The following is a 27,415-nucleotide window of genomic DNA, read 5'->3' as shown; positions in this document are numbered from 1 at the left end:
ACTTCACTTAATAAAGCACTTTTATCCCATTATTTGACAAAATATGTCGGCTGCTGTGAGGTTCAGCCTACCAAGAAAGTGTGTGTCTTTGTTTTGGTACACACTCACTGCTATGAGCATACATCCACACAGTTTACAAATGCAGCTCTTCTTTAAATATAAGTTACTTCTAGCTCATTAAACTACCATGGCGTCAAAGAGCTGAAAAAGCAACACTGGAGCAACAAAATGCCGACCCAAAACTAATGGTTGAATCTGTGCTATTGTGAATTGCTTATCATACCAATATGTCACTGTGTGGGAGCATATATATTAAGGCATATTAAGACTTTAGAATAACCAATTCCCAATTCAGAATAGAAACTTTTTTCCTACACTCCTTTCCTGTATGTGAGGAGAAGGGGCAGCTCCCTCAGTGTGATTAATGTGTTTACATCGTGTTGGGGTTAATGGGCGCAATGCACACTGACAAGTGCAGCAAGTCTTTGCACATATGGCAAAATATATCTGGCAGCTGTCAATGACACAGACACTGTCATGAGTATGTCTGAATGTAGCCATCATGAGAATAACGGCAAAGTAACCTACAAAATAATAGAGTGACCTCACTTTAGAAGTGTTGTTTTGGAAGTTTTTTTATTACTGTTGAAATTTTAAGGTGATAATCAGCAATAGCTACAAGTATCTTCTCAAAGCTGGCTTCAAAGCTGATGTGATGTGTGTGCGTCTGGCCTGTTCTGATACTCGAGTCTGATTCTGCAGTAAATGAGAAAATAAGTTGCTTTTATTAACTGTTATCCACCTGCTATCTGAGTATAACACTACACTGTACCGCACTGCACAACATTAAATCTAGTAGCAGAAATCAATGTGACATTTTTTTCCAATTGTGCAAAGTGTTAGTTATTTGCTCTCAATGTTGACTGAAAGCACTGAGGGTTTGGAAAGGTCTCGCTCTCCTGTAGCCCTTCTTTCTTTCTTTCTTTCTTCCTTTCTTCTTTTATTTCTCTGCAGTATTTCCCTCTTATTCCCATAACCTTTATGAATTCTTTTAGTCAATGTTTTTATTTTTCATGTATACTGTGATCATGCATTATTTTCCTTGTGTTTTCCAAGAGAATTATAAAAGCAGAAAAGCAGGAGGGGGAATATCTAGTTTTGATCAAAACACAAAGGAGTGTTGGGTGACATTGGAGAGAGAAAAAAAAAAAATCATTAGATTGTGGGTGGGTGTGTATGTAAGCACACATATGTTTGCCGCTGACCCATCCATAAGGCTGATTGCATTAGGGTTATCAGAAATATCAGTCTCCATTATGCTTACAACTGGGAAAGCAGACAGCTAAGAGATGGTCCTCCTACGCTGGTGGATTCGACTGTGTCAGCAGAAATCACCCTGGAGGTGGACTTCCTGGCAAATAGTGCCAACTGCCTGTTTTTACACCACAGGGCCATTAGCATCAGCATCTAAGCCTCGACATGAGGAGAAATTGAGCTGTTCTTATTGGTCAGAAATCAATCCTCGTAACTATATCATGAAAATTATGAGGCACTGCAGGAGATAAATCATGTAATAAAAAAATCCCATTAAATCATTTTAAAAATGGCTAGTGAAACTCAGGCTATATAATGACTCAAAATCAACTCAAAGTAATTTCCATTTAGTTTTGTTTTAATGCCTTTTAATGTCTTTTGGACTTATCCATGACGGCACTACGGGGGCCAAATTAAACAATTACACAAACACACTGATCCACTTCACCACAGAAATCCAATATTTTTAACATACTAATTATTTGTTTGTCAAGAAAGACCTCTTTTGGGTAACCAGCTACTCATTACTCTAAATTGCAACAATGTTGTTTTGCTAGGATTGGTTTAACTCAATCAGCAGTTCAGTTTGTGTGTCTGCAAAGACAGATTACAATTTTTTTAAAGCATGAGGAAAGCACATAATGCTTTCCTACAGCCGGGTACCTCACTTGTTTTCCTTAAAACAGCCTCAAGTACATCTTCAAGGCTCTATCCCAAGTGATTACTGACACGCTTATGTTGTTCAGAGAATCGCTCTGAACACTTTACCATGAGTCAGTGGAGTTTAGTTGGAACATTGTTGGTATTTCTGATCTGACCTTTCTGATACTGAAATAAAACTCAGCCAAAAGAGCAAGTACTACAGGGAGGTCAGCCGCAGGTCATAAGTAATGGGACAACAGCTCCTAAAAACTTAGTGCACTGAGAAGAGGCGAGATTTCAACCCTGATCGTCATCGGGTAAACAGCCACCAGTAAGCAGGCGGCAACTTTATTCCATTACTTAAATGGCATTCTTCTATTGTAGATTTAATAGGAATATATATATAATTTGATACTTTTCATTAATTTTTTTAGCTTGTTACTCTGTTATCAACCTCAACCAGCCACAAACCGAAATAAGCTGATTTCCAGCATTCTCAGGCTTAACCGGTAAACAGCCAATCATCTTCATGTGTGTCCGATTACAGGCCGGTCCATTTCACGCACAACACGCACCCAGCACCGCAGGCACACAGCTGCACACTCGCAGTCACACGCTAACATGTCATTAGTGTGGAAGCTCCTTACTGAGAGTGAAGACACAAAGTTGGCCAAAGTAAACATAAAACGCTCATAACAACAAACCTAATGAGACACTTCAGTCACCTCCACCCAGATGAATACAGATATTTTAAAGAAGCTAACAAAGGCAAAGTGGATCAATCTAAAGCTACCCAAAGCTCAGAACCAGCTACAAGTCATCAGCCTCGGTATGAGCAAAGCACAAAAGTAGTTACAAGGAAAAAACAAAAAACAGCCCTGCTATCTAGTGCATTTATACACATAGTGGAAAATGATGGAAGCAGTCAGTGCAACTTTCATTGTTAAATTTCAGGAAAAAAATTTGTGTGAGTGAGTGAGTGAGTGAGTGAGTGTGAGAGAGCGAGAGGTGACCAATATACTCACAGCTGGCACTGGTCTCCTTTGATCCCCTTGGTGGTGCAGAAACACTTGCCGGTTAACACCTGACACACACTTGCGTGACCATTACACTTGCAGGCTGTAACAGGCAAAACCAGATGGAAAAGAAGGTTGGGAAGACAGAGAGTAGCAAAAAAAGGAAAAGGAAAAAAGACAGGTACCAGGACAGAAATGATCAATATCAAACCTGAACAAAAAAGAAAAAAAAAACTTGATACAGTAAACATATGGCTGGTTTGGACTTGTACACTTGTATGTGATCAGTTATACATTTGAAACCTCTGCAGGTAAGACCGCACAGAGGGGGAAATTGATATTGATCTGGGTAAGATGGTAAACAAATGTATTTCCCAAAAGACTGGCTGAACTTCAAAGACATGAAGGAGAACCACCACCTCCAAACAAAGGCTAAGATACCCGCTAGGCATGTACGTGTGTGTCTGTGTGTGTGTAGGGAATACAGAAAGTGCAGCAATAGATGTGTGACAGATGAGTGAATTGGCTCCTAAAGTGCTTCTACTGTGGCAGCCTTTCAGGTTTGCTTTTGCAGGACAAAAAAAGAAGGAAAAAAAAAAAACCACTGACCAATTCTTTTCAGTTCAGTAATCATTAAAACACTGAAAAGGTGCATTACTGAAGGACCAGTGGATCCTCCTCCCTCCTTTCCAAGTAGTGCACCTTTTCCAGCATGGCATGAATATTTTAGGAGACTGGAAAGCTTTTAACTGAGTATACTGACACTTTCTCCAACACTTCTTGTTATTGACAGCTGGTGATACGGGGATTTAATTTTACTACGTGAAAGCCACATTAGATGTGGTGCGCCTCACTGTGAATTTATTCACATGTTCCTATCACAAATTATGATTTTTTTTGTCCTCAGGCTCCAGGAAAATGAGGAGAATAGTGACAGGTATTCACTGGTGCAGTTTCACTTTACAACTCACAGCTTTAGCCTGAGCAGCAACATATGGTATCTGAGACTGTAAAGCTCCCACAAAATTTGTGTCTCCCATGTCTGGCGAGTCACACAAAACCCTACATGTAACTTCTCAGGAATGCTATTCATGTCTCATAACCATTGAGTGCGGCTAAATCTCCTCTCAACAAGGAGCCTGTACTCCCAGCCTTCAGCCAATCTGTGATCCATTCAGTAAGAAACACAAGCCAAGACAGTTATCAGATACTAATGTGATCATTGTGTATTTGATTTAATACCCATTCCTGTGCTGTATTCACATCGACTCTCCACAATAAATTCAGCAGACATTATGTGTTTTGGCTTAGAAAACAGGAATTCAGCATAATTTATGGGTTGCAGTCACTTAAGAAAAATTTATTCGCCATTGGGCAGGAGACTGGGATAATAAATCTTCCTCATGAGCTAATCAAAAACTCAATCAAAAGAGTTTTTCTATCAAGAAAGAGCACCACACCCAGAAAACTGGTAAAGCAGTTAGGCTACTGAGCTGCATGTGTTGAAGTTTGTATTAAGTTGAGCTTAAAGCATCAATTTTCCCCCTTCCTAGCTGTGTGTGTGTGTGTGTCAGGCTGTGTGCATGTTCACAGTGTAAATTTAAAGTCTTCGGATCCCATGGGTGGAAAGTGCCTGTTTAGGAAACCCACATATTGCATGTCATTAATCAAACATGAGTGGACAAATTATCACTATCAACACTCAATAGTGCCCTCTGTTGGTTATCAACTTGCATTACACCATATTCATCACATATTACATCAATTAGAATTCAAAAAGCAGACCATATCCTTCTAAAAAGCTTAATTATCACTTACACAAAGCAGGTTTAGTCAAATTAAAGCAACCTAGAAAAGGCACTCTGTGTTGTATCATTTACACTTCATAATGCTGATCTCCTGCATTGCAATGAAATCTATAACGATGATGAGAACATGGTTTGGGGGGGGGGGGCTTGTTGGGGTTAAAGTACATCACTCGACTACTTCAACAAAAACAAGTGGAGCCATTAAGTCTTATGCATGCAGAATAACTAATGTCTGTTGCGATGCGGCACTCACCCTGGCATTTGCCGCCATTGGTCGGGTCGCCATGGTAACCAGGCATGCAGGTCTCACAGTTAGGACCGGTGGTGAGGTTACGGCATTGCTCACAAACGCTGCCGTTAACGCACGTGCTGTGGCCGTTACACTGGCATGCTGCAAAAAAGACAGAAGAGCTCATTCTGCTGCTTTTATTTTCTGCGGCTGCCCTCAGCAAGAAAAATGAAAAATAATAGGAAATTTATTAACTTGACAACCCAAGCAAATATTCTTGGATTCATAAGCTTCCTTTGTCGTATGTGAGTTGTTATAGCATCCTAGAAATCCAAAAGCTTTTTGTTTTTTGACTTGACTTGTTATTTTTTCCAGACCTGCCTTTTAAAATATTTGTAATATTTGTAATAGCTTAATCCTTTAATCAACCTGAAATTAATCTATTTGACAATTTGCAGATTAACCTTGTTGTTACTGATTTTTCAGACAAAGCGTGTGGTCACAGTGAGCACGTAAGAAACTATTCATCAGTATGACCCCCGATATTTTAGGATAGATAAAATCCACTCCTTAAACTACCTGTATCTGACGGTAAATAGAAGTGCTCACGCTATCAAGCAGTTGTTGAAGTAATTTGCTAAAAATGATTATGCCTGGAACACAAAATAGCAGCCATGAAAGAAGCAATGCTACCTTAATGGCGGCAACAGGCCTAGGCTGCGGGGGGCTTCCTACGAAGCACTGAGCATTTATTCTTCCTTCATTATGTGTTTATATGGCACTGTTGCATTTTATCATTCTTAATTTATTTTAAACTCTCCCATGTGCGTTTTTTTATCCTGCCCCTCCCTGAGCGTAGTTTTGCAGTGCAGTTTTGCTGTGTTTTCCTGTTTAAAACTGAGGGTTTTTTGCACTGTTGCCTAGTGCTGGCTTATTGGGTGTCAGGTGGGGGGTGTTTGGGGGGCCGGGGGATGTCATCTAATTGTTGGGGGTTTTCTCTCTAATATTAAAGGGTCTTTATCCTAGAATATAAAGCACACTGAGGCGCTTATTGTTATGATGTGATGCTGTATAAATGAAACTGGTTTGAATTGCTACAAAGTTGCATGTAACTGGAAAGATTTTACAATTATGAATATTTATGTGCATTTTTAGCCAAGCAGAACAGTTTCAAGGTGGGTATCCATTAGTGTCACCAGTGTAGTTTATGGCAAATGTAAAATACGGCCACAATCTCCCTTTCTGTCCCTGAGATATGGTGTTCAATAATGCCCAAGTCCTACTTGACATGTGTGTGAATCATATGAATTTTTGAGGTCACCCCAACCTTGACGACGGATCACTAAAATCGAATCAGTTCATCTTTGAGTCCAAATACAGGTCTGTTCTAAATTTGAAGAAAGTCCCTCTAGGCATTCAAGAGAGCGTTTGGGAAGGATGGGCAGACAATTCAAAACTCTAATGGGTCCACGATGGCAGCAACCGCGGCCGGAGGCACCATGCTATAAAAAGGGAACGACTGAGAAAAAGACATAATGATGGTGCGGATCAAGCCTAGAGGCGTAAAACTATAATTGGGCAAAATATTACCAGTCTTTTAATTCATTCTAGACTTACCAAAACTCACAAATATCTGATTTCTTGAGGTTTTTTAAGTAATCTGCGAGCTGCTGAGCACTGCTCACATTCTCAGTTTACAACTTACAGTGGCTACATTATCATCTTACATAACGTGGCAGTATGGACAGGGGCTTCATGAAAGCATGAAACGTCACACCGGCATAAGGTTGCATGGAATCAGCAGGGACGGATTAGTTGCATAGGGAGGCTGTAACAGGAATCCATGGTAGCGTTTTTTTGTTTTCTTTTTTTCCCCAAGCTTAAGCAGTGACCTCCAATAGGTAATAATCTCCCACTTGACATGACACATGGTTTGTAATTTCAGTTAGCTTGACAGGAAGTTTATCACTCACCGGGGCACTGAATGAAGGCCCACTCGTAGCCTTTGTCTTTGGGGCAGATGCCTGGCTCCAGGCTCATGTCGTGCGACGGGCCCTGGTGGCCCTGCTTCGCCAGTCTTTTCATGGGACCCCGGAACGAACCTTCCATGCACAGGCCCTTTCCTGTGCTGGTGGGATCTCCGCACCAGCCGCACTCAGGTTGCTCCAAGCACTGAGAACACGTCCGCAGGCCTGAACAGTTCTGGGCTACAGGAGAGGAAAAATGCAGGTAATTTTATGTTTTAACCCACCACCACTGCCATCATTTTTCCATTCCATTTTACTAGAGTCATCACAACACAATGATAAAACAACAAAAACAAAAAATCAGCAACAGCACCGAAGGCTTAATGCTGGAACAGACTAAATTCTGAACAATGTTGCTTTTATATGCATTCATGCATATTGTTGAATTCTATCCTTTGTACGAGTCGCCCTAATTTATTTCTGAGCATTTGTAGGCAATGGAGATTAGGGAGCAATTGTGTCTTTTACAATAAAACACAAACAGGTTATCTAGTGAGGTGGCAGGACAACAGATCTAAACACAGATAAAAGGATATGAAACAACTTGCTGAGCGTTTAATAGCTGATGCAGTCTGAGGACGGCCGTATAATGAGAGCAAATGCGTCAAATAACCAGGGCCCCTAAAAAGTTTGATTTGAGAAAAAGTCCCACAAAAGGATTAAGTGTGATGTGTGAAGTAGCTCCTCACAAAAAGCTTAGAAACCCAAGGGAGCGATGCCGTTTTTGTCAGTTGAGAGATGAACTTTCAGGCCTCTAAACGGAGCGCCACCACTTGCCTGCCAGACAGACACTTTAGCGGAGAAAATGCCACTACTATTTTAAGGAGACAAACATTGAGTGCTTTTACCTCAGTTTATGTCAAACAAATCTCTAGCTATTCCACTAATGGATGTGAAACCATGACAACACAAGAGCAATAAGCACAAAGTAAGGCCATTTAAGATTGTTTTGACGACAAGACGTAAGTGGCGAATTTCTCAGGAACACGTCCTTCTGAGAAAAGAAAGCAGCAGCTGGATGGGGACTTTTGTCTTGCCACACAACAAGAAGCATGTTGAAACACAAAATCTGCCACGAAAACATGAATCACGTCTCTCACTTGGATTCTGACAGATAAATCAATATCTAAGAACTAAATCTGATGCCTAGATATGCTCTGTTAAGTGGATGTTGATTATGACTCTGTCTGCACCCGAGAAACAAGATTCTCTTCATCCTGCATCACCAGCTTTCATCATCACAGCATATACAGCCTGACTCAGGTTTCCTCAAAAACCCTGAATTAATTGAGAAACATAAGGAGCTTGTGCCACGCCTCATTTCTTTATATTTTGCTGGATAAATTGAACATTGATGAAGTTTACTGTAACATCTGCAAACGTAAGACCACCTTTATTCTTCAACAGAGCCTAAAAGATTTACAGAGTTGATTTGCAGAGTTGATGTATTATTGATTTACAGTATGTGCGATTTCAGAGCTCAGTGGTCAGAGTTCAGTGTGGTGATGTATCTGGGATAAAAAGTGTCTTAATCTTGTCGTCTGTGATTTGATGGACCTGTAACGCTCGTCTGAGGACAGATATTCAAACAGTTTAGATGCGGCCCTTAGGATGCAGAGTACTTTCTGCAAACAGTATGTGTATACGTCTCCAAGTGCTGGCAGCTGTGTCTTGGTGATCTTTTTGTTCAGCTTTTATGACGTTCTGCAGTCCCTTCTTATCCGCTTCATAGCTGTTACCTTACCGTGTCAGCATGCTGCAAAGGAGGACACTTTTAATAGTGTGCCAGCAGAAAGACACCAGAAGGTTTTGAGACAGTTTTATGTTCCTCATAGTTTTCAGGAATTAGAGTCTATGTTGGGCTTTTTTCTTTTAACGAGGCTGTGTGTTTTGTGTGTCCATGTGAGGTCTGCTGTGATGTGTGTGCCCAGGAACCTAAAACTAGGGATTCTGTACATCCTCTCAATTACGTTCAATGGCATCTGGGCATTGTGATCCAGCCCTGCGTCCATCCCTGATCCCTGATCCCTGCATGCATCCAGTCAGTTAATTTAGGGTCGCAGGGGTGCTGGAACCTATCCCAGCTGCCATGGGGCAAGAAGTGGAGTACACCCCAGACAGGTCCCCCAGTCTGTCACAGAGTCAACATTCTGATTTTTCCTGAAGTCAATTATTAGTTCTTTGGTGTTTGTGGTGTTAGGAGCCAGATTGTTTTCAGTACACCAATCTGACAGCCTCTGAACCTCCTCTCTGTGGGCAGACTCATCTCCACCAGTGAGCAGTCCTATTTCCACCGTCTCATCTACAAACCTAACAATGACATTTATGCTAAGATGTAATTCAGCCTTATAAATACAGAGAGTACAGGAAAAGGCTAGAAACACAGCCTTGTCTGGCTCCTGTGCTGAGTGAGAGGATGGAGGAGCCGTGGGGGCCCATCCTGACCAACTGTGGTATTATATGTTCCCTGTGGTTTTAGGCGGTGATGTGGTGTAGAAGGTGATGGGAATGGCATCATCTGTTGATGCTGGTTCTGTCTGTGTACTGACATGAACCCAAAGTAGGTGGAATAGTGACTTTGATGTATTTGAGGACCAGTCTCTCCAGGCACCTCATGGTTATTGGTGTTAGAGACACTGGCCTGTAGTCACTGAGGTAGTTTATCACTGGCTGTTTTAGGAACTAGTACTATAGTGGATGTCTTAAGGCATTTGGACACATGGCACTTTGGGATGGAAAAATTAAGGATGTTTAATTCCACAGAACGGTCTCTGACGACTCGTCCTAGGACACCATGGGGAGTGTTAATTTTGACAGCAAATTTTGATTTTGTTTTAGTCAGTTTTTCGACTAAAATACCATTTAGTGTTTGTCATAATTTAAGCATCTAAATTCTTTTACTTGTAGTCAAGTAAATATCATAAGATTATAGTTGATTCATTTGACGAAAATATAAAAGTTACGGGGGGTTTTTTTGTGTTTTCACTGGTGAGAGATGCATCACACATTTTATAAAGCATCTCATTTTCCTTGTCAATAAAACTGCAAAATGTGTCCATATGTCTACTCTTCTTTTCCTACCAAGCCTTGGCATTTTGTTGCATTTTCATGACAAACCGTGAGCATGGGACCAAGCTGAACCTCTCACTCCAACTCCGTTTCTCAGGATCAGATCAAATGTGCGTCTCTAACCTTACTGCACAAGGAGATTAGAAGTGATCCAATCAGAAGTAAACTTGTCCCGCCTTTCTACACAACTTAATTAGTTCTAATTAGATCTTATCTGTCCAGAACACTTTCATCTTGTTTTTATTCGGTGACGAAAGTGTCAACACATTTTATCAGAGGTTTGGTCCTGGTGCATTAGTATTTATTTAGTTATCATCTTGTTTTCATCAGAAAAAAATGGTTGTTGACAAGAACTATGATGAAAATTATTGGTCAACAAAATTAAAACAGTCATGGGGGCCAGATCATTTTCATATGTTCATATTAAAAAGTGCGCATTTAACATCCACAGCCATTGTGAAGAGGCATTTCGTGTGGCAGGAAGCATGCTCACAACAGTCCTTGTGCCATTTTTATGACGCGTTTAAACTGCTCTCAGGATGAGGCACTGCTGCTGGTCAAGACAGTGGTGATGTTTTGCTTTGAAAGAAATAAGTGAAAATGCAGAAAATGTCCAGAAAGGCTGGAGAACTATTAGTTAAGACCACTTTAAAAAAAATTCTTAGAACCCAAATATGAAGAAAAGAGGGGTGGCTGCAGACTTTTATTCAGTCACAAACTGCAGTTAAATGTGACGTTTGAGGCCAAATTCAAGAAGTTTTTATAAGATCCATTTATCCACATTTCTCTTTAGAGTTTCTGGAGTATTTATGCTGGCTGTTTCACAGCTTTCAAACTGTTCTTCTTTGATTTCACAGACTATTGATCATCGTGATAACCCTACTGCTTCAGCATCCGATCTGCTTTTGATCTGAAAGCAATGTTAGGAAGGAAATTACACAGCTCTGTGTCTTAACTTTCCTTGAACTGCACACTGTAATCAACTGATTAAAAATCACAAGTATCCCTCCAATTGTGCAGACTTCAAATGCTGCTTTACAGCTTGTGCCACAGCCAAGTGCTTCTTAAACCGAATGGAGTAAAAACCAAGGCATCTTATAAAAGGAAAAAACCCAGTAAGAGAAAAATGTTGTCCATGCAGAATAAGAGTTTTACAATACTTGCCAAGCTATTTAAATGTAAACAACATATTGTGTAAAGCTGTCAAATGAGTTATTAATTAACTCTAACCCAGATGAGAGGCAGGGTACAAAGTGGACAGTCCACTAGTGAGGATACTAGAATGTGGAATTCATAGAAAAACTGCAGCGTGACTGCATCTGCATCAGCATGCACACTTTATCACATCTGCTAGAGGATCAAACCTTCAACCCTGTAATTACAGAGCAACCTCGCATTCTGACCCATGGCTGCCAGTCTCACCAACATAGGACACAGAAAGCAGCATCTGAAGAGTAGGAATATTTTACAATTCCACTTCTGCTTGAAAAAAAAAAATGACAGAGCAGTTGCTAAACTACAGCACTTAACTAAAAGATTCAATTCATTGTGAAAGAATGGAAGCTGTTAGCTTGAGTGAGCGCAAAAGCCTGATCTAATATAAAAAAAGACTGAATTAAAGACCACAGAAAACTCTGTGAGCCTTGCTTGTTTAAAATTTTGCCTGAACTGAACTCACAGCTTGAAGGACTTTCTTCTGATCTGTCAATGAAGCGGACAGACAGCGAGCTCATAGCACAGATGACCCCAGGTTTTGTTTGGTTGTTTGATCAGGGAAGATGAAGTGTGGACAAACGAGATCTTTAAATAATCGATTTAAAAGGACATACATTTAGAGTCCATCCCCTCAGCAAAGTAAGAAGCTGCTTAGGTCATCATGATTTCGCTACAGAGAGCAAAATCTCAAAGCAGCCCAGCAAGCAAAAGATACCACATACCTGGGATGCTTTCACCTGTACCTAAACAAATTTCACTTGCCTATTCAAAGTCTAAAAACCTATGACTAGCACATCCTGTTTTGTTTTGTTTTTTAGTTGATATTCCAAGTTTTGGACTACTAGCATGACTGAACAGGCACGGTGATGCATTTCAGCATTTATAAAATAAGCTTGGTCTTGAGCATAGCTGCCCTGCAGGTTGTCCAGAATTTTCATGGCAATCACAGAGCAGAGAATTATGAGGAGCTTGTGGATAAGATGCTGAAAATGAATCAGCTAATGAGCGCAAGAATGTCACTGAAGATGCTTTTTTTTTTTATTATTAACATTCTCATCTTGACTTTGTTTCCACCAAACCTGAGTGATGTCAGCAATGGGCACCGGGAAGGATTTCATCGAGATATGAAAGTGATAGAAAACCAATATCAGGGAAAATTTAATCCGACCATGACGGGCGACTACTGTTGGTACTTGCAAAGAGATACGGATGAGCCATTTGAGCGCAAAAGCAAGTGACTTAGGCATTTTTGAGAACAATGACCTCATTTTACTTTGAGCTAAACTGACACATCTCTGGTATTATCTTCTAGGCTGTTTTTACAGTAAGATAAATAAATTGGTCAAAAATAGTCAAAATTAGAGACATTGTGTTGATATACATTGATTAAAAAAAAAAATGAAAGTTACACTTTCATTTTCACATGCTGTTGGCAGACAGACTGCTGTGTCTCCCAGCACAGTTTCAAGAACACAGAGAAGATTCCAGGAGATGGGCAGTTGCTCTGAAGAAACTAGACAGGGCCATAGAAGGTCCATAACCCATGCACAGGGCTGGCATTGGTTCCTTTGTGCAAAGAGGAACAGGATGAGCACTTCTAGACAGTCTACTCTGGCAGGCTTCTTGTGTGAGGGTGGATTGAGGTCCTGATGTCCTCTAGTGGGCCATCTGCCCATTGCCTGGCACCATGTAGGCTGAATGGCATTTGCCATAGAATACCAGAGTTGGCAGGTCCAACACTTGTACCCTGTGCTTTTCACAGCTGAGAGCAAGTTCACCCTAAGCACATGTGAAAGATGTAAAAGGGTCTAGAGATAAAGTAGAAACATTATGCTGCCTGTAACATTGTTCAGGGTGACTGGTCTGATGGTGGGTCAGTGACGTCTGGGTAGGCATATCCACAAAGGGACGCACAAACCTCTACAGGCTAGACAACAGCACCCTGACTACCATTAGGTATTGGGATGAAGTCATTGTCACTGTCAGACCCTACGATGGTGCAGTGGGTCCCGGGTTCCCCCTGGTGCACGATCCCCGACACTGTCAGGCATGCATCCAAGCATGTGGGGGGCATACAAACTACAAGAACCATTTTAAATTGTTGCAACAAAATTTCAGCTAAATGGACTGCCCTGCCACATCACTGTTTTACTTTGACTTTTGAGGTATCTTTGAATTCAGCCCTGTGTAGGTTGATCATTTTCATTTAAAAGGAAAAGATGAGGCATCCTTTCATTGCTAACACATTATCAAGTCCATATCAGTACAGACATCAATAATGATATTTTTGCCCCTACTGAGATATGATGTGTTTTCAAAGTGTTCCTTTAATTCTTTCTCCATCATATTGATGTTCAAAAGAGTCAAAACGTCAGTGATGTGTATGTCAAAAACCTGATGTGCAAACTCGATGTGCAAGTCAAATTGCACATTTGAAATCAGTGTAAAAAACTAGGAAAAGAGCCGTTTTTTAGACCAGGGTTTGTAGTTTTGTATGTATTTATGGAGCGTACTCAGCCTAGAGCACACATCCATGCACTCCAAATAAGCAAGGGAGAAGTAAAGCAGGTGAGAAAAGCCTTAAACTGTGATTGAAACCCTGGGATTGAATATGGACGAGCAAAGTCAGACAGAGCAAAGCAAAAGAGGAGAAAATACAGAGACAATTTATAGGACAACCTTCTCTGTCCTTCATGCCAACAGGGACTAATTCCTCAAGACAAATATCCACAGCGAACAGAAACATCTCTGCATCACCCAACACTAGCACACTCAAATGAATTTGAGACAGCACTCCTGGGCTCCCTAAATTTATTACTCGCTAAACTGATCAGAGATGTTTTTACAATCCAACAAAACTGTGGGCAAAAGGCATACATCACGTAGCACAACAGCAACGACCTCAGCGGTTACACCGACTTTCAGGTGAAGGATCTTTCCAATCAACTTACTGCTGTGCAGTTTCACCTTGGTACGTGTCTAGTACTTAGTATGATCACATTTCAATACAACCATCAGGAAAATAACAGCTGAATTATGTTTGTCAGTCATGTCATGATAGGATGACAGTCCCTTTCTTTTTGCAGTGTTGTACAAAGAGAAAATGGATGATTAAAGGTATTCATATTTGTTATCTTAAGAGGACCTGCAGCTGCGGGCTGTGTAAAAAGAACTAACCTGTACAGTCAAAACTTTAAGCCTTTTCATCTGCAAATATTTTCAGTTTAGTTTTAAAAACTCAATATGCCAACTTGCATCCAATTAACACGTCTCTGAGAGCATTTTAAGCAAAAACTGTCTTTGTCAGACCTTGTCAGATCATTAAATTTGCATGCCATTTCTACGACTAAATAGGAAATCACAAAGAGTAGTGACGCTGTTTAATAAGGAGGAAGGTTTTTTTTCTTAAATCACTTCTTGTTAATTGCTTTGTGACCCTTTGTGTTTATTTTGTCACAGCTCAGACGGTCACAAGAAGCACTACTGTAAATATCTTGCAAATGACAGACATGTACCCTTGTATCGTACTGTGCAAAAGTCTTGACTCACTTTTCATAGGAAAATGGGGAACAGGTGCAGTGATTTATTGAAACATCTGTTAATGTACATGGCAATGCAGTAAGTCAAAAACAGAGTTCCCATAATATATAATGGGTTTGAAATGGAATAATTCTTCTTTAACATAGCCTGAACCTTGGTTTCGATGGTATTGGATGGTGGATTAAAAGCTAACGGTACAGCAAAATATAAATAAATAAATGGGGAATAACGGCACAAGCAGGAACTGTTGTTTTCTAGCTCAGCTGTATTGGGATAGCACTTAAGGATAGTATATCACTCAGTGAAGTGAGTTTTTTTCAGATGTTCATTTATTCCATTCTAACATTTAACATTTAATTATCAGAATGAAACGCTTTATTTTGCCATTTCAAATTTCAATGACTTTCAATGTAAAAACATCCACTTTTACAGTACTGCATGTCTGGGCGTTTTAATTATGCACACTTCCTATTCACAGAGTTATTTGCAATCACTGTTCTTGATGTGAGACTGTCTTTAAACTACTTAAAACCAGCTAATGATAAAGAGCCCATCTACAGCTCGGTCAACAGGGAAATCTAACAGTTGGCGCGTGATTATATGCAAAAGTAATTGGCCATTACAAACCAAAAACAGCTTCCAAATCCAATCACAGAAAACTAATACGATTTTCCCTCCGCCACAGACACCCGCCACTTTAAGCCTGTTTCCTCCTTTAACCTTCTTTCTCTCCAAGATGAATATTGACTGCTTACAGAAGCCAATCTGGGAAAGCTTATTGTCTGCCACCTTAATGCCGGACTGCAGACTTCAAAGAAGACTCATCTAGATTAAGTTCAGACACTCACCCACGCAATCTCCAGTCTGCCACTCCAGGCACTGGCCATAGGGAAAAGAGATGACGTATGCAGTGGAGTCGACGCAGCGCTGCACGCTGCCGCACCACATACACTCCATGGCCTGGCTGGTGCAGTTGGCACAGTTTGTGTGCAGCGAGCAAGGTTTCTTACAGGATGGACGGGTGCTCTGGTTGGGATTGCCTGGACAAAGAAACAACAAAACAAAAGCCTTTTCAAGCAGATGCAATATTTAGGAAGTGTACTTGTGTGTTCGGTCATCTCACCAGTAGCCTTTTCACAGATGAGCCCGTGGGCAGTAGCAGTGCATGGATTGGCCCTCAGTCCTGACACCTGTGGCTCCTCCAGGTAGGCACAGAAACCAGAGTCACTGGGCTCACCGGGCAGCCAACGCAGACTGCTGTTGGTGAAGGGAGACATATCCTCCCAACCCCAGTATGACACATTGATCTTCCTCAGACCCACCCAGGGAGACAGCCGCTGTGGAAAAACAGTAAAAGTCTAAACACATAAAGGGATGAAAAGCTATTCAAATGTAAGATAAAATTTCATAAGAGTCCCTCGTTTTTTACTCCATCCTGCTATTAAAAAAAAAAGAAAAAAAAAGCCTGCCTTCTGCATTTACACCTAGGAACCAAAGATGCTATTAAAAGTCTGCTGAGAATAATTTCACAGATATGATTACTTATTTGCCTTCAGGATTCAACTTTTAATGTAATGGGAAAATGATGTGGAAAGGCATGTCAAGGTTCTGTTTGGAACAAACAGCCGCGTTTCAACCCAGCAGACTGACAGGAAATGACATTCTCATGAATACAGCAGGCATGACCAAACTAAAATCATCAGTAGATGCCACAATTTTCTGTCACTGCAAGGAGAATATGTAGCCGTGAGGGATGAGAAGAAGCCAGTTTGCCCAAAACCGCATTTCCATTAAAGAAGCAGAAGCTCTAATTGTAATGTTGCTGTGAATATTTGGATTTCTCTCAGTGAACAAGTTTCTGCACCATATCATAGGGTTAAACAAAACAGAGCAGAGCAATAAATATGTAAACTTAGAGCGACATCAGGAAAATTACTCAGATAAAAAGAAAAACTAAATACAGACCAGACTACGCAGTCAAGGTCTTACATACTGTAAGTGCACATGATTCTTCCATCAGACAGAGAATCACACAGGCCCTATTAGCCCTGCGTAAGGCAGGCAGAAGTGATGAGTGATTATCGCAGTCTGATTCATCAGGTGCGGTATCTGAGAAACAAAACTATGTACAAACCACACAGTCTGAGACAAGATGTTGGAATAGTGGAAAACTATTTCACCATAATTGGTTGAAAGGCAAGAAAGCTAGAAGAATGCCTGCAATCAGATAAAATAGAGCTGCAGAAAACTGATCGGGGCAAAATCGTCTCAGAATCGATAAGTCAGAGTTAGAGAAAGGCTCCCCCAGCAGCTAAAAACGCACTTTTATTTTCACTCAGCTAAACACCAAGGTGTAAACTGCAATTCTAGCACAAGAAAATATTTCAAAATGATTCAGAGATACTGTACTACATGTATATAGTCAAACACTAAAGCAAGGATAAAACACAATCTGGCCAGTTTGACTGATTTATGTGTACCTTGTCTTGTTGCTGGAGCTTCTTAAGCTCCTCGAGGACAAAGTCCACTTGTTTGGAGGTGGTCAGTGAGGCGATGTTGCCATTGAGGTTCTTACAGTAATGCTGAGCGTTATCGTAGCTCTCGCGGCTGGAGTTGATCCTCAAACAGGCATCACCCACCTGGCTCCAACCCTCACTGCACTGCTGAGCTGGAAGATCGAAAGAGCATGGGTCAAGGGCCAAGAAAACATCGCTTTACTTTAACATTAACAGGGAAAATTACTTTGACATTATTTGTATTGTGTCGTAAGCTAAAAACTACATAATTAACTATGGAATAATATTAGTTAAGTACTGCTCAATGGGGAGAACCATAATCCAAGAAAAATGAAAACAGAGAACTTAGAAGGCATAACAAACCACAGGGGGCTAAAGATTTAGGGTTTAACGTGTGTGTGTGTGTGTGTTTGTGTGGATGTCACTGATTTTGTTTGAGCGTAATTTGCACCCATTTGCTCGGTGTGCATTTTGTTTGTGCAATCAGCGGCTCCCTTTCAGGAATCAGAAATCCACACCCACATGCACACACACAGGGATATTATTTTCAGCTCCCACTGCACTCCCCTTAGGCGACAGGGCTTGGTGAACTGAAAATTATGGATAAAGTGACAGCACTATCTCTTCAGATTCAGCCAGCGTCAACATCAACAACACGATGGGTGGGTGTGGGGGGTAGATGGTGAGAGGTAAGCTAAATACACTGCCAGACCTCATAAACAACATTGGGATGACATCTTGAAAATACATCTCTGCAAATCCCTGATACTGGGTTTAACCGTACAAGCAGCGGCAGAAGAAGTAAACTTGGTAGGGAGTCATTAACATCTGCGAAAATTTGATTAATCAAATAGGCTTCCCTTCAGCTCTGAATGTCAGTGCACTTATTTGACGCAGTAAATAGAATCACCAAGTTACAAGCGCTGTTGAGTATTCACACTAATCAGCATCTCTACATTAGGTTTAAGTTTTAAGACATAACTGCATTTATCTTGCATCTTCCACAGTCTCCCACATGCTTGCCTGGAAATTACCGAAAATCCTCTGCCATGCATGTGTGATAACCAAATCCGAAGCTTCTGTTTAATAAGGTGGCGTGTTCATGTGCACGGAAAGCTTACCGGGCAAAGCGTGGCACTGCGAGTGATTCTGATCCCACTGACAGTTGAGATTCAATGAGCAGCTCTTGCAGTTGGCAAGCTTGCTGCACACCTGCTCGTTCCGCACAGGACACTCAGTGAAGTTCTTCACATTCTGCAGCGGCAGAGAAAAGAATCAGGAGAGGAAGTGTCATTTTATGACAGAGCCCCAAGGACCGCCATGTTAAAATGTCTAAATTAACAGCATTAAATAGAATCTTTAAGACATTTTTTTTCTCTATAAATAGTTCCCCACTTCATTATATAGATACAAGGAAGCAGTCTTACTGGTGTTTGCTCTGTTGGTGCTTTTTCAGCATTAATATTGAAATTTAACAAAATTTACAGCTTGGTGTGTTGTTCACACGATCCAAGTTTTTATCCTTCAGTTTAAATCAGTTAAATGTATTTACTTCATTAGTCAGGGCAGTGCCAGTGCACTGCACCCATATGTTTTATGGATATAGTCTGCCAACTAAACCCACTCTGGTTACTTCTGGTTCAAAATGTTTAAAACTAAATGCTACTAATGAATCCTCAAAAATGCAGATTTCAGAAACCAACAGGTGACGTCATGGTGGCTGTGTCCATCTTTTATATACAGTCCATGTGCAAAGGCTTTTTCTACCTTAAGCAATGAGGTGATGTTTCTATGTAGTCCTGAATACCACAACATTATCATACGAATGTCCTCAACTCACAAAACCTCTATTAAAAAGCGCATGTGTCCTTGTGTGCACGTTTGGCAGCTTCAGGGAGTTGAACACAAGATCAGCAGTGCACTGCTGCCCCCTGTTGGAACACTTACAGAGGTACAGTTGCTGAAGGCTGAGATGCATTTCTTATCATCACACCACTGGCACCCCTTGGTGTTTGCTGTACAGCTGGCACAGTCTGAGAACCTGTAGCACCACTCGTCCATTGTAACTACAAAGAGATGAGAGGGAGAGTGACAAGAGTGCATGAGTCAGTCTGTAAATACGGGCAAAATACAATTTCTAGAAAGAAGGCAGTTTCAACAACAAAAAATAAAGCAGTGACGAGAAAGTGAAAAGAGGCTGGAAAAGTTCTGCGGTCTTTCTCACCAGCTTTAGGTGGACAAAATGGGGCAGGAGTCAGGCTGCCATTAGCCATTCTGACTTCCCAGGGGAGACAACGGCCTCTGCTCCAGATGCAACGGACCCCTGGCCCAGCCTTCACGCAACCCTCCTCTGCCAAGAAGGCTTGGCAGCTCGGAGGTCGGTAAACAAGCACATCATTGAGCAGCACACTGGAGAAGCCCCCAAACACGTACATGGACCTGAGCAAGACGAAAGAAAACAATGTTAAAAAAGAAGAAGTGTAAACTATAGCCAACAAATTAAGAGAAACTGGACTTTTTTTGTTTTTTAATTATGGAGTATTTTTTGTATTCTGCCATGCTCAAATTGATAAACATAATTATCTAATCTTTCTCTTTTTTTAAGCAAGTCAGTTTATTACATTGTTATTGCTGTGATATTGAACAGTTCTTTATTATCTACACCGTTTTTCAAATTTATGGTCAAAAATTAAGCTTTTAATGCTCACAAAGAGACCCAGTCATCCACTCTAAAGATAAATTAGTGCTGAGACCACAGTGGAATATTTTAAATTACTACTACTGGGCAAAACTGGGCATTTTCTATGAAACAAAACAGGATTACACCACAGAGAGGGCTTTCAAACCTGATTTCACAATCAATCTGGGTGATCTACATAGAAATTCCAATGGAAACACTCACCCATTGCTAACCACAGCAGAGTGACCGAAGCGGTTGACATCCCTGTGCAGGTCTGGCTTGGGCAGAAGCGTCCACTCATCACAGGCTGAGGAAAACAAGGTGTACATGACTATTTAGGATTCGCTGTGTGATTAACAGTTAACATAGCGGATGGATGTGTTTGTACTTCTGATTTTATGTGAAACAGAGAGATACATTTAAAAATAAATAAATAAAGCACTATTTAACAACAATAGGATTCTTACCGATGTCGTAGGCGAGGAAGTCAGCAGAGAAGCATTTGGCCCCGTTGCTGAGGGATGTGTCGTTGTGCGTGTTGCCTCCAAAAACGAGCAGAGTGCCGCTGAGGAGCACAGCTGAATGCAAGTACCGTGGAAAGCCGCTTTCTCTCAGAATGAACCTGGAGCATGTGCATGACAAGCGTGTCAAGGACAACTGTGCCAAGGAGATGTGCAACTCCCACGGTGTCACATATAGTCTGGAATGCATAATGAAACAACGAGAGCAGCGCGACTGTGTCTATTTACCATGTCCGCGTGTTCACGTCGTATCGGTAGAGGTCATCGACGAGGCCGTATTTGTTGGCGGGCAGAGCTTTATAGCCGCCATGAACGTAGATGCTGCCACTGCCGCTGTCATACGTGCTGCTGTGGCCGTAGCCTCCCTGGGGAATGGCACCTTTGGTCTCAGGCACCAACCACATGTTGGACCCTAAAAAGAAAATATATGAAGAAATTTTTAATAGGGAAAAAAAATATATACAATTAGATCTCTCCTAGTGGAATCGAAGCAGACAGCTGGGCTCTTGTATCTTGATACTTCAAACACATTTTTTCAGGGATGGTTTACATGGCTGCTGTTTATACTTTTTTATTGTTTTCACTGAAAAGAAAGAAATAAAACAGGACACTTTGACTCTGCTATCCAAAAATTCAGTCATGAAATATGGTGTTTTTGGATTCACAAAGTATTTGCTGGCAGGTTTTAAATTAAAAAAAAAAAAAAAGAAGAAGTCTACAATTATGAGTGGGTACCATCCATTGCAGTTTGGAAGCACAGCCGTACTGGGTTTGCTTGCCAAAGCTTTTAAATTTATCTCTGTGCAAAGGGAAAGCTATAGAGAGCTGATAGAGAAGCAGAAACAAAATGTGAAAGAGTCTGCACTTGAAAGCTGTGACTCACTCAGGTTGTACTCCTGAACATTGCTGATATAGCTATAGATGGGGGAGTAGCCAAAGATGACGAGCATGATAGTCTCGCCGCTGTCCAGCGGGACGCAGTGGGCCGAGTGTCCTTCCACGGCGTATATCTGAGCTTGGGCCGGTGGGCCGACCACAGGGTTTCTCCGCTGCCATGTCCGATTGGGTACATTGAAGACCCACAGCTCGTCCGTCACATTTTCCCAGCCGGCTTCCAGTTTTCCACCAAACATGTAGATATCATCCTAAACACAGGACGGCCTTTTTTTTAGTAAGCTAAAGGATGTACTCATCTCTAAACGTGCCATAAACGTGCCTCTAGGACAAGCCTGCACTTTCTTTAAACTCCATAATTAAGTTGTTCTCTTCCTGTTGTTTTAAAATAGTTCTGTTTGGAATATGTTACAACATTCAGTTACTCAAAGAAATAAGCAGTTCCTGTTTGAAAGCAACCTTTTCTTTTCTGAAACCACATTTGATTGCTTTTGTTTCACTTCTCCCAAATCTTCCTCCCTCCCAGTCACTGTTGTGGTTTTCTAAATCTGTGTGTGTTTACCTGGCAGGCAGCAAGTGAGTGGCCGTATCTTGGCACGGGGCCACTATTGATGGGAACTGTGTTCCAAATGCCACTCTCAAGGTTGTAGCTGCAGAGTAAAGAAACAGAATTTTACACTTTAAATGCACCTCCAACACACCAAAGAGGGGGAAAAAAGCCCTACACATATTCACTTTTTGTCCCACTGTGGCTTCATAACATAGCTGCAACAATTCATCGATCAATAACGCTATGATAAAAAAAAAAAATCCTTAAGGTAAATTTTTTTGCTTTGATGCTTAGTTTAAATTCTGTAGCGCGCCGTCACTTCCGTGCAAGCGCGAGTGTTTCACCCACATAGACCTGCAATAGAAACGCATCTAGAAGCATGTGTGTGAATACAAAATTAAAACAGCATGAAGCCCAGGCAGGCCCCAGGTTTTAAACAAAAAGACTGATAACAGCAGCACTGAAGATGATGCTGTCAGGGTTTAACGTGGAGCAGTCTCTCTACATACAACCCACAAGGAGTGAAGAGGCGGAGCTCTTACTGAGATTGTGAGCTCAGGTGGAATAAAACATTTTTATCACGTCCAGAACAACAGCGTTTATTCCTGTAATCACCATCAAACGCTGGCCTAAATCCTTCATCATCAAACCACCTGATCAACAACCTCAGACGAGAAGAAAAGCAAACTTTGTAGCTGCTGCACCCACCGCTCTGTGTTTTACACAACAATGTACAGTAAAGCTACAGACATTACATTCAAATTTGCAGATAAACTATTAACTTAGCTGATGCGATTAAATTAAGCAACTCGCTGAAGGATGACGGCAGCCTTCCCACTTTATATTGCAGAGATACCTGCAGCAAGCAGGGGTGAATATAAAGGGGGCCATGAGGTGTTTCAAGGCTCTCATTATATAATTTTTCAGAAATTGAAATTATTATTATGAAATTATTGCTGTCAGCATTAATTTCGTTAATACGACGTTAACGCCATAACCGCGTTATGGCGGCAAATCCCCGTTAGCAAGTTAATGAGGATAGCTCTATGCGAGGGCTGCATGGCGTCAACGCATTAGCATGGTTAGCTCGTTAACGCGTTAGCGGCGTTGCAGCCCTCTCACGGGGCCGCGTTAACTCGCTAACGGGGATTTGCCGCGTTAATGCAGTTATGCCATTAACGTCATATTAACGAGATTAACGCTGACAGCACTAAATGAAATAATATTAAAAAATTCTTAATTGCATTGTATTATTATTTAAAATATAAAAATACAAGTTTACATTAATCTACACTATTATAGTGTCTTGTTTTCTAATATAAGTTTGCCTCAAGGTCTTTAGATTTAATCGAGCTGAACATTTTGCTGTGCTAAAAATCTAGCAGGCTGACAAATGCATACATTACTGTTGGCTGCCATTAACATCCAAAAAAGGAAAAACACACACACCTGGTCACATCATCACACATTAGCAATTTTAAAAAGGCACTCCAGGAGCAACAGGAATCATAACACCTGGTGATGAACAAACACTGAGCAGATGGTGAGAGCTTGTCTGAGCAACAAAGATGAACCATCAGCTAAACTGTGAGAGAACTCTGAGCGTGTGCCATATTTCTCCGTTTTTACAGAAGTAGTCCCAAAGAAATTTAAGATGCTGGAGGTGGAGGAAAAGAGGAAAACCACAGAGAAGATTTGTGGATATAGTGAAGGAGGACATGCAGAGAGTTGGAGGCTGCTAGGGATAGGGAGAGAAGGAAGAAGGAGGAAGATGATCTGCTGTGGCAAAAGAAAAAGAAATCCCAAAGAAATCTGAGTAGGTCTTTTTTTCCTGTGCCAAGTACAGCACATACACAACAATCTGAGGCAAGACATAACATGTTAAAAGTATACAGGGTAAAATAAATAAATGCATAAAAAGCAAATAGAATATGAACTTTCATTTTAACTGCAAACCTTTCACATGCTAAACCAGCATACAGACACCTAAACCACAGTCACCACTCAATAATTTCAAACAACTTCTGCATAACTGGGACAAAACACACTGCAGCTGTTCTCAATAAGAAGCTGGTGAATAAAGTATAAGATATTCTCTAATGTCTCAGAGTGAAGGGGAATAACTAAAATAGAGCAGCAGCGATCCACAGCATATCGTTACAAGGCAGAGGCGTAAAGTAGTGCCCCTTGACACCACTGTATTCCGCAAACTCTTCCACACCACCATCCAAGTACTTTAAATATTACATTCTCAATTTGGCCTTCGTGAGAGCAGCACATACACCATCGCAACGCAAGTCACGGACACCTAAACTCATCTGCAATTTTTGTCGCGGAATAAAAGGAAATCTTTGTTTAGCCATACATTGTGTGTGAGCAAAAACCTAAATGAGCAATGGTGGTTTTTCTATTCAGAAACACATCAACAACATACAAAGTGAGAATGCTGCTCGAGGAAAAACCTCTACTTACTTAAGAATCATCTGGAATGAGCTGTAGTTGAAAGTGTATCCCCCCACCACCCACATGACCTTTTCTTGCACCACAGCCATATGGGAGGCTCTGGCGAGTGATGTGCCGAAGGGCTTGACGCTGGGGAGGACCCAGAAAGATTCTGTTGACGGTACGGTCAGCGAACAGTCTGGGCCTGCAGGGACGTACAGGAAAAAGCAAGAAAATTATAGCTCAGGACAAAAAAAGGAATAATAAACACCAACGCTCATATGTACAAAAATCCCCAAATAATTAATATTAGAGTTTCCTTTATATCTGCTCCATGGCAACTTAATATATACATAATGCAATTCTTCATTAGCACCTGACAGCTACTTTCATAATTACTCACTGAAACTTTAAAAAGGAAACAGGCTGCTCTCAAACCTCAAAACCCATAAACAGGGGAATGCAATTCAACAAACATGACAGGCAGAGAGAAGTAAACATGTTACACTGTGCAAGTGGAAGTCATGACAAAAAAACAGAGAAGACCTCTGCTAATGAGTCTGTCAAGTTTCATCACGCCAAAGAATTTTGTTTCCTCCAGCTCGAGGCGCATAATAATGCACCGTCACAGGCCTGATCAGCGTGTTGCTAATCAGCATTACAGTACGACACAACACATCTGTTTATGTTTGTCAGCTCACACATTACAGCTTACAACATAAAACCACCGCAGCCTTGCAGACCGCAGCGCACATGGGAGGAGTCCATCTTTAGTACACCTGATTACAAAATAAGTTGAGAGATGGTGTGATATAAGCTTTTGTTTTGGAAAAAACTGAATTTTGTGTATGCCGCTTCGGAAATACGCCACAGGGTTAGATCAGAGTGAGTAGAGCTGTTCCAAATGACCTTAAGAGGGTTTTTTTTAGCATCTGCAAAAGATCTGCAGCTTGCTCCCACCTTGCCAGCTGTCATTGCAGACACAAAGCTTCTCCCCTGTGAGGTCGCAGTAGCCGTGGTCGGGGCTGCCGCAGTTGTTTCTGCAATAAGGGATGTCACAGGCTTCGCCTTTCCAGTACTTGTCGCATTCACAGTACACTCTGCTGGCAGCTGAGTTCCCAGGTGTGCACTTCCCATGGCCGGAGCAGTTATTGGGACAAGAGTTGATCCTGGACAAATATGATTTGGATTAGTACTCCAACACAGACTGAGGATGACTGAGGGGTGTTATCAGTTAGTGGAATAAAAAGACTGGAGAGACATAAAAACTGTTTAGCATGTCACTAGAAAAACAGCTATAAGGACACAAAAGCCTGAAAAGAGTTTGCTGTCATCTATAATTAGAAAGACACCTAATCATTAGAATTGTGACGCCGATAATTACTCACAAGGTAAGTACTTACGAGTAAAATATTTCAAATCCTGTGAGGTTATAGGCAGCATCGCTGAAAAAGTGTAATAGTGCGTAGCCTGAAGTCGTCTCAACCTCAGGAACCGTCTCATTACCTCGTATCTCGGGCACGATGAGACCGCTGTAGAGAAATGCAAAAAAGAATCAGTATTACTTTCTCGAAATTTGCACCATTTCTAAATTGCGAGAAGAAATTGGTAACTCTCTGCAGTTGACTTGAACTTCTTGTTGCATGTGTCTGACTAAACAAACACAGAAGAAAAGTCTGGAGACCATGACTCCAAAATTTTAACAAATTTTTTTCATGACTTTATTTCATTTATTCTCTTATTTTACAAACCAATACTGATTTGTTAAAAGTACACACATTGGTTACAATGTGACAGAAGAGTAAAAGTATTTCATCTGTATCGAGGAATAAAGTAAGACGAAAGCCACTCACCTGAAAACAGCAACTAGAGGAGCATATATCGAGTCTCCATCATAGACATACATGTGGTCCCAGCTACATTCTGTGGCAAAGTGGTTGAATCTTAAGCGAAGAACCGCATTTGGACTGAAAAAGAGAAATAACAATAGAATCATGGTTCAGGTTTTAATGGAAGCTAACTAGATTACTGTTTTTTTTAAGTGCTTTTCAGTCTTATTGACCACTCAAATCACATTAATGCATATTTATAATGACTTTCTCTTTTCTTGGCAAACAACCCATCATCTTTCATCATTCCCTACACACTCAGTAATATGGGTTGGGTTGAGTTCAATATCTTACCGAAGGACACTTCGACACACAGTTGACCCTACGATTAGTGAACGCCCCATTAAATCTCCTGAGTCACGGTGTAGTGATCTATCTCGGTTATAATATTACTTTAGTTGGCTTTGGCCCAACATTATCTGACACAGTGGCCTGACTCAACTATTTCATCAAGCTCGCCACATAGTTAGCTGTCTAATAAGCCCAGTTACAGCAGCAATAACGCCTGGTTACACCCTGAGAGAAGTGAGTAATTTCAATATAGTATGATGTGTCACAATTCACAGTTTCCATTGCTCTAAGGAGGAAATAAAAGAAATATACTTTTCTTTTTCTTTTAAACAACAGAAAATTGGCATATATGTTCCAAAATAATCCCCAAATTATTCTGAGGACCCAATGGCTATGGTTTATGGGTACAGGGTAATCTTGGGAATACAGCTTGAGAACCAGCGCTACTTCAAGATGCTCAAAAATGTTTCTTTTTCTTTAAACAGACACCACTGCATGATTTTTTTCCGTTTCTCTCGAACCATCTTAGTGAATATAAACTGTTTATTACAATCGTGGTTTCCTGTCTGCCCTGGAGCAGCCGCTGTTGCCATGACAATAAATAGTATCAACATGTAAGGTAAAGGTTATTCTTTTCTCTGAATGATGATCCTTATTAAACATATTGAACTTTCAAAATGCCAGAGCCAGCCAGCTTTACACTACATAACGTAAACAACAAAACCATACCCGTCGCCATAGAGATGCTGATGAGCTTCAATTAACTGCATTA

At 41.0% G+C, this 27,415-nt stretch overlaps 1 protein-coding gene across 1 annotated transcript in view; it reads right to left on the bottom strand.

Annotated features, from left to right (window-relative positions):
• Positions 1 to 27,415, bottom strand: part of atrnl1b (attractin-like 1b) — a 72,489-nt gene that overhangs the window by 41,787 nt on the left and 3,287 nt on the right. Inside the window, exons 3-20 of the mRNA XM_003441858.5 lie at positions 26,317 to 26,430; positions 25,867 to 25,995; positions 25,424 to 25,632; positions 24,494 to 24,668; positions 22,034 to 22,121; positions 21,461 to 21,722; positions 20,806 to 20,989; positions 20,524 to 20,678; positions 20,279 to 20,363; positions 19,601 to 19,815; positions 19,324 to 19,442; positions 18,498 to 18,630; positions 17,341 to 17,528; positions 15,984 to 16,197; positions 15,709 to 15,900; positions 6,983 to 7,216; positions 5,034 to 5,171; positions 2,982 to 3,075 (exon numbers count right to left, since the gene is read on the bottom strand). Of these exons, the coding sequence (XP_003441906.1) occupies positions 2,982 to 3,075; positions 5,034 to 5,171; positions 6,983 to 7,216; positions 15,709 to 15,900; positions 15,984 to 16,197; positions 17,341 to 17,528; positions 18,498 to 18,630; positions 19,324 to 19,442; positions 19,601 to 19,815; positions 20,279 to 20,363; positions 20,524 to 20,678; positions 20,806 to 20,989; positions 21,461 to 21,722; positions 22,034 to 22,121; positions 24,494 to 24,668; positions 25,424 to 25,632; positions 25,867 to 25,995; positions 26,317 to 26,430 (2,928 nt within the window). The remainder of the gene's footprint in view (positions 1 to 2,981; positions 3,076 to 5,033; positions 5,172 to 6,982; positions 7,217 to 15,708; positions 15,901 to 15,983; positions 16,198 to 17,340; positions 17,529 to 18,497; positions 18,631 to 19,323; positions 19,443 to 19,600; positions 19,816 to 20,278; positions 20,364 to 20,523; positions 20,679 to 20,805; positions 20,990 to 21,460; positions 21,723 to 22,033; positions 22,122 to 24,493; positions 24,669 to 25,423; positions 25,633 to 25,866; positions 25,996 to 26,316; positions 26,431 to 27,415) is intronic.

This window comes from Oreochromis niloticus, linkage group LG8 (genome assembly GCF_001858045.2).
Source record: "Oreochromis niloticus isolate F11D_XX linkage group LG8, O_niloticus_UMD_NMBU, whole genome shotgun sequence".
NCBI classification, from domain to species: Eukaryota; Metazoa; Chordata; class Actinopteri; order Cichliformes; family Cichlidae; genus Oreochromis; species Oreochromis niloticus.
The sequence above is the reverse complement of the archived record's forward strand: the minus strand, read 5'-3'. Positions and strand labels throughout refer to the sequence as shown.